Genomic DNA, 17,462 nt, shown 5'->3' on the forward strand with positions numbered 1-17,462 from the left:
TGAATTTTTCATTAACTGTATTTAAACACAATTCATCTTAAATTTCCTCTTTCTAAACTCTTGCCTTGGATGAAAAGAAAAAAAAAAGAGTGAGACTTTGCCAAAGGGTGTTTCATGGGACACATGGCAACCAAAACAAAAGGCCCAATTTTAATTGAATGATAGACTGTGTAATTATCTAACCTGTACCAGCTGGTCTCAAGAAGCTATCAGAGTCCTTAGAGAGCTTGTACTTGGCCAGAAACATAAGGTACCTTATTAGTACCAAGAAAAATGCCTTGTGTACCTGTGTTACCCCAGACCCCCAAAGAACATAATGTGAAAGGAAAAAAATACTTACAGGTTAATTTTGGGTTTAAGAGGCAGTCGTCCCTCCCTCTGAGCATGTGGGTGGATTTGCTAAAGCACCTGTAGTCTCAGAGGCATGGCCAATATAAACAGGATTTATTGCATCAGACAGGTAAGGGTAATTTCTCTAATTAGTCATTTGAGATTTCACTTTTCACTTGGAAATACTGGAAATTTAATTTGTTTGTGACATGCGGTTGGCAAACTGACAGTATCTACAACGGTCCCACCCTATGTCTTGCTGTCCTGGTATCCTGGGGAAAGCACAAGGAAGTCTCAATGCAGACGCTTTGCTTCATCTATCGACGTCAAGCTAACTAAAGTACCTTCTTACTGATAAATGTGTCCTAATTACACATTCCTCAGTTGTAATGCTAGAGTAATCCTAATGAGTTTCCTGTGATCATTTTTCTTTTAGATTAAATGCTTTTTTTCAATGCCCCGAAATTTTGCAATGGTGAAGTAATTTATGATACAAGCTCATTTACTTTCAGAACATTGTCCTTAGAGGTAAAAAGCAAAATAGTCTCAGGGAGCTGCATTTTATGAATTAAAGTATGAATGTGATTGAAGATAGTCCCTGACTTGGCCTTTGATTAAAGAACAATTTCATTTTATTTATTTTATTTTAAAACACCCTTCTCTAAAGAAAGACTGATTGGCATCACATGTTGTCCTCATAAATCATAGCTATTGATTTTACATTTGTTTTAGTTCTTCCAATTGTATGTCCCTTTGTGTCATAATTTATCCTGAAAACCAGCCTCTGAGTGGGTGCTGAAACTGAGCCTGGAGGGTGGTTTTTTTCCACTCAAACTAATCTATATGTGAAAGAGATGAGCTTTCAAACACAGAACCACACCCCTCTTGCTTTTTATGACATTACCCTGGCATTTCCCATGGAGATAATGGATGGTACACAGTAAAATCTGTGGCAAGTGGCAACATTAGGAACTTTTGCATAGTCTAGTCAGCATCAGCACAGATATGTCTCCTGACTGCCCCAGATGCTGCAGGAAACCAGGTGCTCCCGTACTTGGCTTTTCATACACAAGCTCACCCTTAGGATTCAGAATGCAGTTATTAAGGCTATCTTCTTGAAACTCTTAGGGTCAGACAGTTCTTCCATCTTCCACAAGTAGCAGAAGTGGGAGAGAGTGTCTGCTGGCTACACCGCACCTTTTTTTTGTTAAAGAAGGGGTGCCCAGCCCTCTTCTTATACTGCCTGTGGTTATATGCTGCAGGTAGATCTTAGGATGCTGCCAGATCACCACGCAGCTCATTTAGGGTAAAATGAGATAAATTTTCTGAATATACATGTTGTGCCCAAGTATCACTTATTGTGTTTTGTTTTTCTGGCCCATCTGAGTGAATGCTTGCATTTTAAACTATTTTATGCCCTCTCTTCTCTGGCTTCCCATTCAGTATTCAGTCACATCACTCAAGACGATCCCAGAACTGTGCCGAAGATGTGATACGCAAAACGAAGACAGATCAGGTAGGTTTTGCTCCTCCCCTCTTCTCCTTATCCTGACTCAGTGTTAATGGCTCCTGGAAAGCTGTTTTTCCTCACACTGGTCCCCCCTGCTTTCTGTTTTCTTTTCTCTTTACGGCTTCTCCACTCACACCACCCCCCATCTCATGCCCTGCCTTCAACAAACAGATGTTAGGTCATCTGAAAGAGGATAGCAGGACAGGGAGGCCCTAATGAGGACTCAGCTGTATACAGATAAATAAATATAGGAGATCATCTCGGCATCTCCAAACCACAGTATATGCAGCAATTTACTGAAAACCCGAGAAACCATTGGTGACAAAACATAATGATGCAGGCGCCAATGAAAAAATGTTGGATGCATTTACTACCCATATGGCAAGGACCAGCTTGGGGGATGCTGCTTTGCCAAAGTCGGAAACCCTATCAGAGATGCGACATGATAGAATCTGCAATAAGGCATACTGTAACAGTTAAGATTAAAGCAAAGGCTTTGGAGTTTAATAGTGTAAACTAAACAGAGAATTATGGCATATAGATGAAAACCAGCTGGTCGACCTTTTCTCTTTACACCCCCAACCCCCAAGAATAAAAAAGTACATTCTGAGTTGTTTTTCCTCTGTAAATCAAATTAAGCTTCTCTTCTTTTCCTTCTATAATGGGCAAAAATGAAAATAAAAAAGGGTATTGATGGGAGTGATACCATGGTATTAAACTATGAAATGATGTTTATTATTTTTCCAAGTAATTACTCTATGGCATCACCATTAACCTCCCAAAGCTGGACCTCTTCTGATAGTCACTAGAATCCTGAGAACCAGATAATCCTCAAATTATGTGTATTGTGTTTAAAAATAAATAGATGTGCCTTACCTATACAGCTACTAGAATTCTAGGCCTTTCTAATGGAAAGGATTTTTACAAAGCTAATTTACTTTTCCGCTGGACTGTTTGTTTTCCTTTGACATTTTGCTTAGGAGAGACGGGAAAAATAATTAGTCTTTCTAGGTTTGTTTATCTCGGTGTTTTTTTGTGTGTGTGAGTGAAAGTAATGCTTCAATGTTTGGGTCAGAAACATCACAGAAGATAGTTTTCAGTTCAAATAAAAGCTTTTACTTACCTTCACTTATTTTTTATTTCAAAAATATACAAGTTCATATAGGATTTAATAGAGGCTCTTGGCTATAAGTCTTATAAGGATGTGTCTTCTTAAAAGGCAGTGCCCATTTCAAACTTGAACCAGTGACCATGATCAATGACACAGGCAGCTGACTGCGGTGGAGAGGCTGCCAAGCTCAGAGTCACCAGGCCTAGGTTTGAGTTAGAGTTTAGGCACTTATCAGCTAAATGACCTTGAATCTGTGACTAGTTATCTACAAAATAGAGAAGAAACATGTACTAAAGTTGCCCGGCTGTCCTCAGGATCAAAATTAGGTGATGTATCAAAAGGTTACTTTGCAGACACAAGATTTTCTTTTATCTTTAATTGGATGTAGGGAATAAGAGAGAAGAAAAAATAGCAAATACTTTATTAGTGCTTAATGTGCTGGGTACTGCTGTAAGCACTCTACTTCCATTAATCCCATTAATCCTAAAATACTTGTGAGCTAAGTACTATTAGGATGTTTATATTATAGATGGGCAAACTGAGGAGCAGAGATGAGAAGTTAAATATCTTACCCAGAGTCACACAGCAATCAAGTTACAGAGCTGGGATTCAAACCCCAAGAAGTCTACTTCCAGTTTCTGTTATATTATCCCTTACATATACTACCCTTCCAGATAGTTTGACTTAGTGGTAATAATTTACTTTTAAGACATTATCCTTTTAAATCTTTACAAGTCAGCATTTTCCCTGATTAAGTTTAAATTATTTTTTCTCTGTTAAATGGTGACTCTTACCAAGTTAAGTGAATAAACAGAAACTTTTAGCAACTGTTTTTCCCAGGGCTGGTTCGTTCCATTCTCTCCAGGTCTTACAATTTCTAGTCATCTCTACAATAAATGATGGTAGGCTTTTCTTCTGTGGTTGAGGAGGAGGCCAGTTTCAAACTTAGAAGCTTTTGAACGTTACTCAGAGCAAAGGCGCAGTGCTCAAGGTAATCAGTAATAATCAGACCTGACAGGAAATGGATTATGAGGGAAAGACTCAGGCCTCTTAATGGAATTGCCTATACATTTGCAATTTGATGGACCATTTGGAGGCTGGGAAACTGCATTCTGATAGATCGAGAGTGATCCTAGAAAAAGGAACCCAAGGAAAAATATGTCTGCCCACAGCATCACTGTAGAATTATCCATGGGCCCCTCTGAAAGAAATCTCAACGTGGCGAAGTTTTCGGAGCTGGTTTCCTAAGGAATTGAGGCATTCTCAATCAGTTCCATAGGCATCCAGATGTAGAAATAACCCTCCTCACCCTGTCTTTCTTGTAAATCAGCCACGTATAAGAACTTTGCTCCAGGAAAGCTAGCAAATTTCTATCTTTTCAAACAGACGCAGCAGAATGCACTTTGGCTTCTGAGAAAAGTCCACATCTTCTTTGGGATGGGGCACTCTCAGGGGAAACTTCCTCAACTGTCTGTCACTTACAGTATACCTGATATGGTTTGGATCTGTGTTCCCACCCAAACCTCATGTTGAATGGTAAACCCTAATGTTGGAGGCGGGGCCTGGTGGAAGGTGACTGGATCATGAGGGTGGATTTCTCACGAATGGTTTAGCGCCGTCTCCTTGGTACCATCCTTGTGACAGTGAGTGAGTTCTCATGAGATCTGGTTGTTTAAAAGTTTGTAGTACCTCCCCTACTCTGTCTCTTGCTCCTGCACCTACCACGTGAGATGCCTCATTCCCTCTTTGCCATCTGCCATAATTGGAAGCTTCCTGAGGCCGTCGCAGAAGCAGAAGCCGCTATGCTTCCTGTACAGCCTGCAGAATCATGAGCCAATTAAACCTCCTTTCTTTATAAATTACCCAATCTCGGGTATTTCTTTATAGCAGTGCAAGAATAGACTAATATGATACCCCACGAGACAAAGACATTTCTCTTTACCTTTCTAGAATAGTTACACACTTGCTATTTTGTATAGGTTGTCAAATGTTAACATCTATCCTTGTACATATTATGTCTTTGACCAGATGCTCTCATTTACTCTCTTATTTATTTATTTATTCAACAAATATGTGTTGAGTGTCCTCTGGCCCAGGTACTGAGGACATGGTAAAGAACAAGACAGACAAGGCCTCTGTGCTCACGAAGCTTACATTCTACTGGGAGTGACAGCCAAAAGGCAAGCAAACAGATAAACAAGGTCACCACAGATAGTGAGAAGAGGCAACATGAGAGACTGGTAATTTTTAGAAGCTGGGGAGGGAGGGAGGTCTTAGGGCATCAGGGAATATTAGAAGGCCCCAGCCATGAGAAAACCAGCAAAGAGTGTTGAAGGCAGAGGAACTAGTAATTGCAAAGTGCCTAAGCCAGGAATGAGCTTAGCAGGTATGAGGAAGAGAAAACCAATGTAGCTGCAGCATGGTGATCAGAATGAGGAGCAGTAGGAGATGAAGGCAGAGAGATGATCAGGGTCAGACTCCTTGGGGAGTTCAGATTTTATGCTTAGTGCAGTGAAGAGCAATGCCAGCAGGATTCCAATTTTTCTAAAATCTTATGACCTGGAAAGAAGCCTCGGCATATAAAATCATAACTCTCACTAAGAGAAAGGACTTTCAAAATCATCTAGTCTGCGAGAAAGAGCAAGTGAGAAAGTATAAATAATAAAGCAAATGGGTAAAATGCTGACGACTGATGAATGTGGGTAAAAGGTGTACAGCTATTTTTTTGTATTGTTTTCATTTTTGCAACTATTGTATATGTTTATTTAAAAGTGAAAAATATAAGTGTTATACACAAATAAAAAGTTTTCTTAAAGGCAAAAAAGGAAAAAAAATAGGTAGTCCAAAGCCAATCAGATCTTTGAAGGTAATCCTCCTTATCCCAACCACAGGGTCATGTAGCCTGTACTTCATCAATTTAGCAACAGGGAGAGCACAATCTCACGAGGCAGCCCATCCATAAAGGTTAATGCTTACCTGCCCAAAGTCAGTGTCCGTTGAATTTCCACTCATTGATCCTGGTTCTTCCTTTGGAACCACAGAAAAGGATAGTCCCTCATGGCCAAGAGTGCCACTCGGTGTGTGGAGACAGCAGTCACTCTTGGGCCTGTCTTCCGCAGGTGAACATTTCCTTCCACAGTTCTGAGCGTGTGCTGCTTATTCTTTTCACTCTCCTGTGGATACAGTACAGTTACCAGCATCCCTCTTAAAACGGAGCACCCAGAACCAAACCAGAGGTTCCTCCACATGTGGTCTGCTCGGAAACCTGTCAGCCCCACAGAACAGTCCCCTGGGTTTCCCACGTATCTTTTCTGCTTTCCCAAGTAGGGCCGTCCATTCTGCCTGCTTCCTGAGTGTCCTCAGAGGAGCTGGAGTGTAAAACGAACCGTGTTTGTGGCCTTTGGAAGCCCCTCTGTGAGACATGCAGCCTAGGGCTCACCTCATTTCATCCCTGCGGCTTTAGTGGTGGGCTCCAAGAATGGAAAATGGCAATGTTGTCAGAGGCCTGGAAGTCATCTCTTTGCACCTTCCCCTGGCTCACCAATGCCCACAAATCCTCCTTAGGAGTGCCCTTTCTTTAGCTAGAAGCTTTGATTCCTATTGAAGTCTATGTTTTCCCCTAACAGGAATAATATTTTAAACTATTCTCCATCAATTACACTGCAGTAGGACTGTTTCAAATTTTTGTGAGAAAAGTGGTTTAGAAAGAAAGGAAGTGCAAGGGAATTGGAGATGCCACAAGGTGGGAAGGAAGCAAAAAACTAGGAGTGGGAAGCCTGAGAATGAACTGCCTGCGCGTGGAGATGCACAGGGGCTGTTGAGGTTTCTGAGTTGTTTCATAAGCCAGCACTGTACCAGGCATCGTGCCAGGCCTCTGTAAGCAGCATATTTATCCTCAAAATAATTATCAGAGGGAGAAGCATTCCTGTGCCTATTTTATTGATGAGGAAACTGAGGCTCACAGAGGGTAAATAATGTGCACAAAGTTCTAGAGCTAGCAAGTGGATGTGAAACTTGCTCTACAGTCTCCAGACCCTCTGTGGGTAAGCTGACTTAATTGAGGAGTAATTTATTCCAGAGAACCATGTGTAGCAACTAGTTTGGGGCAAGGATTAGCAGCAAAGGAAGTTATGTTTTAAAAAAAAAAATGCACCTAAAAAGGAAGTTATTTGTGAAACTTTTGCATGCATTCTCTGCTTAATATCTGCTACTCGTGGAAAAGAAGACAGCACAAGGCAGTGAATGTTAATTCTTCTCTATGGTTTTCTCCAAATGAGGACCAAAAATACATTATGGTGACATATGGTGTTCAAATCAAAACATATTCAGTTTCATTGATTTAGAGTTTTTAAAAATTAATTGAACATTCAAATACACATTTGTTTCAATTCATGCTGCTTTAAATGTGATTCCCTCAAAATCTGTATCTGCTAAACTCATTGTATAATTTTCTTATGAAAGAAGGCAGATAAATATTGATGCTGCTTCACATCTGAAAACTTAGATATGCTGGGTTTAGAAAGTTCAGTTATGTAACAGTAATAAATGACCCTGTAATGTGTCTGAGAATGGATTCTGAAAAAAATTTTATGCCTAAATAATATAAAGTGTTACTTGTATGACAATGAGTAAAGGAAACAGTACTTTTTAAACTTGGTGTCTGGCATTAAAGTCATGCAGGTAGTACATTTAAAAGCATTGCAAATTTGCTATATTTTTGAACCCTGTGCATGCAAATTTTGTGACAAACCCTAAACCTACAAAGATAAAATATGTGATGTTCTAAGATAAAAGGGATTTAAGCCAGCACCTAAAATAATAAATTGACATGAAATTTGTCCTGTAGATGCTGTTATGACATAGTTGGTGATGCTAAATATATAAACCTTCTGTTTTCAATATTTGTTAAGGTTTAATGCTAAAAGCTTGAAAGTGAAGGTTGATATGGCAGTTTGAATGGAAAAGCTTGCTGGGTAATCCATTTCACAGGATGTAATGTAAACTGGACTCCAAAGAGCAGAGAAACACATTTTCTAAGATCTCAGTCAAGAAAATGAACACTTCAACTTGATGCAGCAAGGAACCTAACATTTATGACAAGGAAATGTTTATCTAACTAGAGTAAAAATTTACAGATAATAAGACATCTAGATGAGATTATTTATCAAATAAAACAATTATTTTTATTGTTTAACAAAATATAATTATAAAGGTGATATAATCCATTGATTTTAAAGAACTTAACCTTGCCACCAAAACAAAATTACTGCACTTCTTTTGAGTATTTTTCCCCCTAAGGCATATTTGTACGTATCGTTGTAATCACAATATGAGGACAATTTTTGCTGCTTTTTCTGTTGCTCCAGAATGTGCATGGCCATCATTTTGAATGGACCACAGAACTTACCCATGAAAGCTGAGCTGTCCCCTCTGTGGAAAAGGAGAGATCATCTCTACCTTTAAACCCTTTAACCTGTTAACCCTTCATTTATGTTTCTCAGAGGAAGGATGTAGGTCAATGTTCATAAATATTGGGGCAGGGGGTGAGAGAAAAGTTAAAATAAAATTCTGGTGGTATTGAAAATAATAAAAGGGACTGGATATGGTGGCTCACACCTGTAATCCCGGCACTTTGGGAGACCGAGGCAGGTGGATCATTTGAGGTCAGGAGTTCAAGACCAGCCTGGCCAACATGGTGAAACCCTGTCTCCACTAAAAACACAAAAATTAGCTTGGTGGTAGTGGCACACCCCTGTAATCCCAGGTACTCGGGAGGCTGAGGCAGGAAAATTGCTTGAGCCTGGGAGGCGGAAGTTGCGGTGAGCCAAGATCGTGCCACTGCACTCCAGCCTGGGTGACAGCGAGACTCAGTCTCAAAAAACAAACAAAAAAAGAAAATAATTAAAAGGGCCGAAGGTAGCAGAGCTTAAACACATCGCATCTTTGCCCCTTTTTCTCTTGACTGGAACATTTCTTTTCTTTGCTTAACCATAAATGTTAAGTAGCACAGCAAACTGATTTTCTACAAGGTTCATAGCAGTGGAATTAAGAAAGGAACAAGACAGTATTTGAGGAAAAGAAAACTTAGGGGTAGAAACTCACAGTCTTCTCTCTTATGTTTTGGTTTATTTTTACTGGACTCAAAGAAACATATCTTCCACTCCCCAAACTGGTAAGTAAAGAAACTGCCTGTTGGTAGAAATGAATTAAAGGAAATCTGCAGTAAAACAGGATGAAAAATGGGAAGTCCAGAGAGGGACATCCTTTAGGCAGGCAGGGAAAGAACTGAAGCACAGGGACAAGGACAAATGGATACACGGCCGAGTGCCTTTGACTTTGTCTGGCTTTGCAGTGACTTCCTTCTCACAAGTCCCCATCCTGTCACAGGAATAGCAGTTTCTCCCGTCCCATCTTCCCATACTTTTTAAAGGCAAAAGTATGAGTGTGTGTTGAGGGACATTTCTAGTTTAGGAGCTTCTGTCATAGCATCTCTGACAGCACCCCAGTTGTTCCTGAAAGCATACCCTTTTGCTTTTGTCTGTCAATATTAAATGGGCTCTATCTTCCCATTTCAGATCACCCCTTTTTATCCACGTATCTCCTTTGCTCTGACTCTTCCCTCAAAAAAAAAAAGTCATAAAGTAAACACAAGTAATAGATACAAAATCCTAGAATCTCATAGTTGAAGGGTCCTCTTGCATAAGTCCTGACCCCTCTGTGGCATTTGCTTTTCAAATGGCCGTTGCATCTCACTGTATGATCCAGGACCCACCCCAGCACCGTTAGCGTCAGCATCACCCAGTAGGTTGTGAGAAATGCAGACTCTCAGGCTCACCCCAGATTCCTGAATCAAAATCTGCGTTTTAACAAGCTCAATCCCCAGGGTATTCATTTCTGCACATTCAAGTTTGAGAAGCACTGACCTGGGCCACCTAGATACCAGCCCATTGTTTTTAGTGAGGCACAGTGATCTTTTCAAAAATGCAAGTCTTATCATGCCACTCCCTGCTCAAAACTAGGCAATGGTTTCCCAGGATGGTTCTCAAGATATGCAGTGGGAAACTCTCTCATGTGGCCTTCAAGGCCAGAGTGATCTTCTCTTGGACCAGCAGGCTTCCTCGCATGCCTCCTGCCTGCCAGTCACATCAAGGAGCCTCCTTCAGTTCTTCAAATGTGCAGTGTTCCTTCACATGGGATATTATTCCTTTTCTCCCTCCACCTCCAAGATCACCTCCTTAGGTGATCACCTCCATCTTAAAAAACAAACAAACCACCTCTAGAAGCTCCCATCCTGTTTCTATGCTCCTCCTTGCCAACCCTCCATTTAGAGCCAACCTGCTTTAAAAAGTCATGGGAAACTCCCTCCCCTGTCCCCAACTTCCTATTTACCTTAAACATCCCTAGTATGATTTCCATCTCTCTAGGGAAGGTCACGGCTTCCATGCTGTCAAATGCACTGACACTTTGCTATTCTCATCTTTCTTGGCCTGTCAGCATTAGTTGAGACAATAGTCCCCTCCTTTCTGGAAACGGTCACCTCTCTTGGCTTTGTGAGACCACCTCTCTCCTCATTTTTCTCCTAACACTCTGACATCCTCTTAGTCTTCCTTTGCAACTCCTCCTCCCTCTCAATTTGACCTTTCAATAGTCAAGTGGGACTAAATATTTAATAGGACCCTCGCTCTGCCCTCTCAGCCTCTCAGTTGGTCTCTCATACATGCTTAAAGCTTCAAACACCATCTACATGCTGCTGTGAATCCCCGCCACACTCCAGCCTCCTATTTAATGGCCCACTCAATGTCTACATTAGATGTCTCATGGAATTCTAAAGAGAAAGTCTTGAATTTCCCTGCCTGACGTGTTCCTCCTCAGACTCTCTCCTCAGTGAACTGCACTCTGCTGACTGAAACATCTCATCAGGCGCTGAAGCCAGATTTCTTGCTTTCCCTGATGTCCCAGGTCTTGAGTCTCTGTGCTCAAAGTATATCCCCATGCTATAAACTAAATGTTTTTGCCCCTCCAGAATTTGTGTGTTGAAACCTAACTCTCAAGATGATGGTATCTGGAGGTGGGATCTTTGGAGAAGTGATTAGGTCAAGAGGATGGAGCCCTCGTAAATGGACTTAGTGTCTTACCAAAGCAGCTGCTGAGAGCTCCCTCTCCCCTTCTGCCATCTGAAGACAATACTTCTCTGTAAAACCCCTCAGAAATACCGTATTTCAGTTAAAATAAAAAACAAACTCTTTGTTATGGCCAATAAAACCCCCAAATGGGTTGGTCCCTGATAACCTCCCCCAGCTTCAACTTTGTGTTCTTTGACTCTGACCCACTCTGATCTAGCAATGACAGTTACAGAACCTGCCAGCTTCTCTCTGCTTTAGAAACTTGCAGATGTGCTTCCTTCTGCCTACTCAGATCTTCATAAAATTGTCTTTCCTCTTATATTATCTCCCAGTTTCTCATGTAATTGGCTTATTCTCATCCTCCAGATCTTAGCTTAAATGTCACCTCCTTGATAAGGTTCTCATCTGTTTTCTATTCCAGTCCCCTCCTTGTTTCTTCAAAGCAGTTTGCCTTTAGTAATTTTTTTATTTATCTGTGTACTTGCATCATTGTCTGAGCAGGATTATGTCTATTTCATTCACTCCTGCACCCCTAGTGACATGTGCATAGAGACGTTCAATATATATTTGTCAAATGAATGAACCGTATAAGAGTACTATAGCATTCTGCCAATTACTAATTGCTTTAACACTCTGACCATGCTTTGTATTCCTGCTTTTCTTGCTTACTAAGTTAAAAAAAAAGAAAAAAGAAAAGAAAGGATCACCACCCTTAGCCAGTTGAAGGAATTAGCAGCTGTAAGAACAGATTCTCATTGATAAAATGACTAAATTTAGGCTAATGCTGCTAAAAATAAAGACAAAGGAAACCCTTCCACTCAACTGCTTTTAAGAAAGGTTGGGGGATTTTTCTGTTTGTTTTTTTATAGACAGGGTCTCACTCTTTTGCCCCAGCTGAAGTGAATTGGTAAAATCATAGCTCACCACAGCCTCCAACTCCTGGACTCAAGCAGTCCTCCTGCCTCAGCTTCCCTAGTAGATGAAACTACAGCAGCAAGCCACCATGCCTGGCTAATTTTTTAATTCTTTGTAGAGATGAGGATCTCAGTGTTACTCAGGCTGGTCTCAAATTTCTGGCTTCAGGCAGTCTTCCCGCCTCAACCTCCCAAAGCACTGAGATTACAGATCTGAGCCAGTGCGCCCAGCCAAGAAAAGTCGTTAAAAATTATTTTTCCTTTTTTTTTTTTTTTTTGAGACAGTCTTGCTCTGTTGCCCAGGCTGGAGTGCAATGGCACAATCTCAGCTCACTGCAACCTCCGTCTCCCAAGTTCAAGCAGTTCTCCTGCCTCAGCCTCCTGAGTAGCTGGGATTACAGGCATGCACCACCATGCCTGGCTAATTTTTGTGTTTTTAATAGAGATGGGGTTTCACCATGTTGGCCAGGCTGGTCATGAACTCCTGACCTCAAGTGATCCACCCACCTTAGCCTCCCAAAGTGCTGGGATTACTAGCGTGAGCCACCTTGCCCAGCCATCAATTATTTTTCTGACTTTGCCCCCACACAGAAGGTTCCTAGTAAATGGTTACCAAAATTTAGACAGACAACACAGTGTTGGATTTAGGTTAGAGTGAATCTGAAATGAGTGCGACCACTGATTTCTGGGATTCCATTGCATATATGTGACCCAAATAGAGAAAAATGTGAATTATATCTTTAGGGAATAATTTAATTTCAATAAGGCAGTCCTCCAGTGTTACGGAAAGAAAGTTAGAGTCAGAGAACCTTGGTCCTAGTTGAGAAGTCAGCATGCTATGTCATTTTCCACATTATACTTAAAATTCTCTGAGTTCTCATTTATTTCGAAGTGCGAATACATAAGAACTGCCTTTCCATCCTCCAGAGTTGTGGAAATCTCTAATGAAATCATACACTTGCCTTGTACTCAGAAACATAAAAAAGCTTGCACAAATGTATCGGCAATTTTAAAGTATTAAGTGGGAGACATTTTAGGAAAATTCCAAATAAATACTGCTTTGTGAATTCTTAAAATACATTTAACTCTTTCTTTCACTCTTTATAGTAATACTTGGGAAGTGTATCGTGACCTGCACCTGAAGAGGGAGGTGCAGCAGCTCTGCCATTCATTAATCCCAGGGCGAGCCACTTTCCGCTCTTCCTCCCACTTTGTTTGCCACTGCACCTGCCTGTTCTCTCTCCAGTCTTGTAGCTGAGAGTTCAGGCCATGGTAGGAGCTTGCATGGGCAGACCCCCAGACCTGCCAAGAGGAAGAGTAGGCTGCAGGCCAGCACTGGGTCTTCCATTTCTCCTCTCCTTAAAGTGTGTCTTTCTTAAAATAAGACCAGTTTTCACAGACTCACCACTTTGTTTCTTGTGGAAAATGGAATGCATTTAAGTTTTAGCAACAGTAAAACAAGAAGGGAACACTCTTACACCCTAAAGACATGCCCCATTTTCTTTGTTGTCTTGGTGTCTAAAGCTAATTTTCTAATGTGGACACATAGTCCATATTTAGAAGTAAAATCAGCAGGCATTTTGGAAGTTGTCAATTGGAAATGGAGAGAAGAGAGTAGGGATTTTTCAGCCTGTGCTGTCAGCCTCCTGTTCTCTCTTACCAAGGAGCAGTAACTCAGAGCCCTTTGTCCTTGACGGTAGATCAGCCCTGTAAAACATCGCCACCTTCAGTTAAAATGTGTGTGTGCTGCACGGCCAGAAGCCACACTGAGCCTGCTCACACTGAGCCCTCTTCCAGAGCATCTCCAATGGTGAGCCTTTCACTGTCCCTTGAAATGTATCTCCTCTCCCTACATTTCTTCAAGAGAGGGAGGGAAAGAAGGAAAGAAAACCTGGTAAACGGGCCTGGAATGAACACAAAACTTAATCCACTCCCGAGGGTTTGCTCATGTCAAAGTGAAGGTCAGCATACTTTGTAGATGACACAATAATGCGAAGACCTCGTAACTTTCTTCACCCCACCAGTTGCTGTTCTATGGAAACTGTACTTTTGAAGCCCAAAGGTTTAAAGTTGTCAAAATATTGAGTCTGATTTCGTGATGGAATATGCCTCTTTGGTGAAGTATCTTTTCTATCCAGGGTAGTAGGGCTTGAGTATTTCAATGATTTGTCACAAAACAAAGAAATGGGTGCAAATAGAGTACAAAGTTATGTGAGCAGGTCTTGACAATTCTGGGCAGAGCTGGGAATAATAAAACATGAATCAGACACATTCAACGACAGCTGCTTGATATCAGTAGCCACTTAAAGACAGAAAGTTTAGAACCCAAATCAATGACACTTTCCCCACAATGTTTTAATGCCCTAATGTGAATAGATCGTTGGCTGGCATTTCTATAATAAACAAGCCTTCTGTCCTCCTTCCTCAGCCTCACATTACCCTTCCTAGAGGGTCTGTAGCATCAATGAAAAGGATGAGCAAGCAGCCAGAAGGTAACATCCCAGAAACACTCATTCCTCACACACACTTTTGCTCTTCCCAATACAGTGCCCCATCACAATTCTCCAAATCCAGAGTTGACTCAGCCTTAACTTTGATCAGGTCATGGTCTCATCTCTCAGGACAACACAGAAGAGCACCCAGCAAGTCGTCCTCACTCAGACTCCATGCCTTCTTCCTACTGTCAGAACATGGGATAAGCCAGCTGTCATCACTTCTTACTGAGCCTGAAGTGTCTGCAGTAAGTGGGTGCAGTACAGACTTCAGCTTACATAGGACTAACCAAACTCCTGACTCTAGCATTAATACTCCCAATCATTCATAATGCCCCTCGTTTTGCTGTGAAAATGGAAGGAAATGGAATGTTGGAGAATTTCAAAAGTATGTCCTTGAAGGTGCCTAGGTTTCCAGTAGCTATGGATGTGAGGTATATTGTTGTGTACATTTGAAGGCAATTATAGCTAAAGCTGACAACTTTATTCCTCATGGAAAGTAAAATGCATTTAACTTTTAATGAAAAACATTAGAGGAACACTACTTTGTCCTAAATCATACCCCTTTTCTTTCTATTCTTGATGTCTCAAGCTAATTTTCTAATATGGACACATAACTTTCTATTTAGAGGTAAAATAAATAGGCATTTTGGGAGCCAGCCTTGACGTTTGGTCCTGAAAATTGAATCCACTGTTGCAACAGTAAAACTGTCCATTATCTTCCTAAGAAAATACTAATTTATCAGTCTTAGGAGCCAAAGAGTTGCTCTGTGTCAGCAATCAGCATAGCCTCATAATTATAAATTTGTGAGGATCTGGTGAAAGACATAGATCCAGAGAAATTATAGTGTTTCATAGTGAGTCATTCAGAATAAAGAGCTCTGTTATTTGTAGGCATTCCATACAGTCATAGAAATTTAGGGGTGGATCAGGTTTTAGCAATCTTCTAGTCTAACCCCTTCATTTTACAGATGAGGAAACTGAGGAATGTTTTGTAGGAAATAGATTAAAGTGTTTTAATATGCAGCACATCTTGTCTAAACATTTCAAGAGCTTACTAACACTATCTTTGAAATATTTGGCACAATTAGTGTGCCCAAAATGTGGCAAGGTGACTTCATTGTGTCAGAACTCTAATTTATATACTATACTTTTCTTTGGTTTTGGCATCTTACTTCCCTCCTTCCTCCTTCCTTCCTTCTCTCCTTTCTTCCTTCCGTTCTTCCTTTCTACCTTCCCACTTCCTCCTTCCCTCCCCACCTCCCCTTTTATTCATTCATCCATTCATTGAAAGATTAAGTCATTGGTCCCTAGTATCTTCAAGGCACTGTGCTAGACAAAGGGCTGCTTATAAACACAAGTTGGTTCTCAGGCTATCTTTGCCCTTGAGGGGTTCTCAGGAGGGAAGGTGAAACAGGTATATGAGTGAATAGTTGTAACAGAATTTCGAAAATGCCCAACTCTAGGTATGTGCAGGTATTATCAGGGCACTAGGAAGCAAGAAGCAATTATTCCCTGGGAGAGTCACAGGAACTGCACAAAGGAGGTAACCCCTGAGTGTAATCTTGTGAGATGAGCCTGAGTCTCAGGCAGAGAAGACAGCCAAGAGCATTGTAGGAAAGTAAGAATAAGCTTAAATGAAGGGAGAGTATGGTATATCCAGAAAGGATGAATTTAGCAGTGGAGCTGCAGGGAAAAATTAGTGATTTGGGAATCACGAGTGCTGAGATGATAAGGTAAATTAGAAAACAAATACAAGAGCTGCTACATACCATGCTAAAGAATTTAGCTATTATCCTGGAAGCCAAAGTTTCACAAATTAGTAATTTAAGTATCATTTCCACAACATGTGTTATATCCCAAGTCTACCTCTGTTATTTTTGCTTTACCTGTATTGCACCTGTACTATGTTTATTTAATATATTTTTCTAAAACACCTGACTTTCAAACATATTTGTTTTTAAAAGAAACTTCATGTCACTATGGTTGTAAATAGAAAGCCATGGTCACTTGCAATAAATTCAAAGTCATCATTAAAATGAATGTGATAAATTGAACATAAAACATTCCTTTCATTATTTGCTTATGAATATCTCTGAGCCTGAGGCCTGAGGTCTCATTTTTCGAATAGGGAATTGTTAAGTTTTGGAAAGGAGTTAAATTCATTCTAGCACCAAAATGAGTCTCCTTATATTAATTAGTAAGAAAAAAGAGAATTTGGAAGGCCAATAGCATTCTCACTCTGTAAATCAAGGGTATTAGCATGGTTCCTGTGTGCCTCTTAGATATTGCAGGGATATGCACCCACATATGGGGAAATACTGTTTAGTACAGGGCTACCTGAAATATTTGAGTGGATTTTATGGGACAAAGTCAGACTTACTGAAGAAGGTTAACTCAGGACTGAAAAAAGACACCAGGGGAAGCCAGGAAAACCTTGCAGAGACTGTGGGAGAGGATCCCAGTGTGGTCCAGCCAGTTTAGTGATGATGAAGAGGGCCCAGATTTCAGAGGGATTGAGGATAAGGACACAGCAGGACTTGGTGCCTGAGCGATGAAGGGCAGGGATCAAGGAAAGAGAAGAGTCAAGGATGCCTTGGAGATAGATTACTTGGGAGACTGCAGAAGTGTTCATGTCACCATGTAGGCAGTGTTCACAAGGGATATGTTCTGGGAAGGGGAGTAGCATCTGGATGCGTTAGGGGAAGAGGGGAAGGGGAGGGAGTGGGCAAGGGTGGAGAGAGATGAGGCACTTGGATCAGACCAGGCCACCTATCACTAATCCTTGCACATTCTAAGACTGCACCACATGTTTGTTCAATCAGTAGATGGGTGTGGACAGTCAGCAGGCAAATACTTTGCTAAAGCTCAGTGGCATTCCAAGTGTCAGCTAGATCCGAAGAGATAATTGTGGCCCATACATCAGCAGCAAATACATGTCTGTTTACTTACTGACCATTTTAGAAAATCTGTGGTGTAATC

At 40.9% G+C, this 17,462-nt stretch overlaps 1 protein-coding gene across 16 annotated transcripts in view; it reads left to right on the top strand.

Moving 5' to 3' along the window:
- SNCAIP (synuclein alpha interacting protein) overlaps window positions 1–17,462 on the top strand; it is a 150,184-nt gene that overhangs the window by 87,221 nt on the left and 45,501 nt on the right. For all 16 annotated transcript variants that reach the window (XM_055298943.1, XM_055298949.1, XM_055298942.2 and 13 more), the window contains one exon: window positions 1,774–1,846. In XM_055298943.1, coding sequence (XP_055154918.1) covers window positions 1,774–1,846 — 73 coding nt within the window. The remainder of the gene's footprint in view (window positions 1–1,773; window positions 1,847–17,462) is intronic.

The sequence above is a fragment of the Symphalangus syndactylus genome, chromosome 11 (genome assembly GCF_028878055.3).
Source record: "Symphalangus syndactylus isolate Jambi chromosome 11, NHGRI_mSymSyn1-v2.1_pri, whole genome shotgun sequence".
NCBI classification, from domain to species: Eukaryota; Metazoa; Chordata; class Mammalia; order Primates; family Hylobatidae; genus Symphalangus; species Symphalangus syndactylus.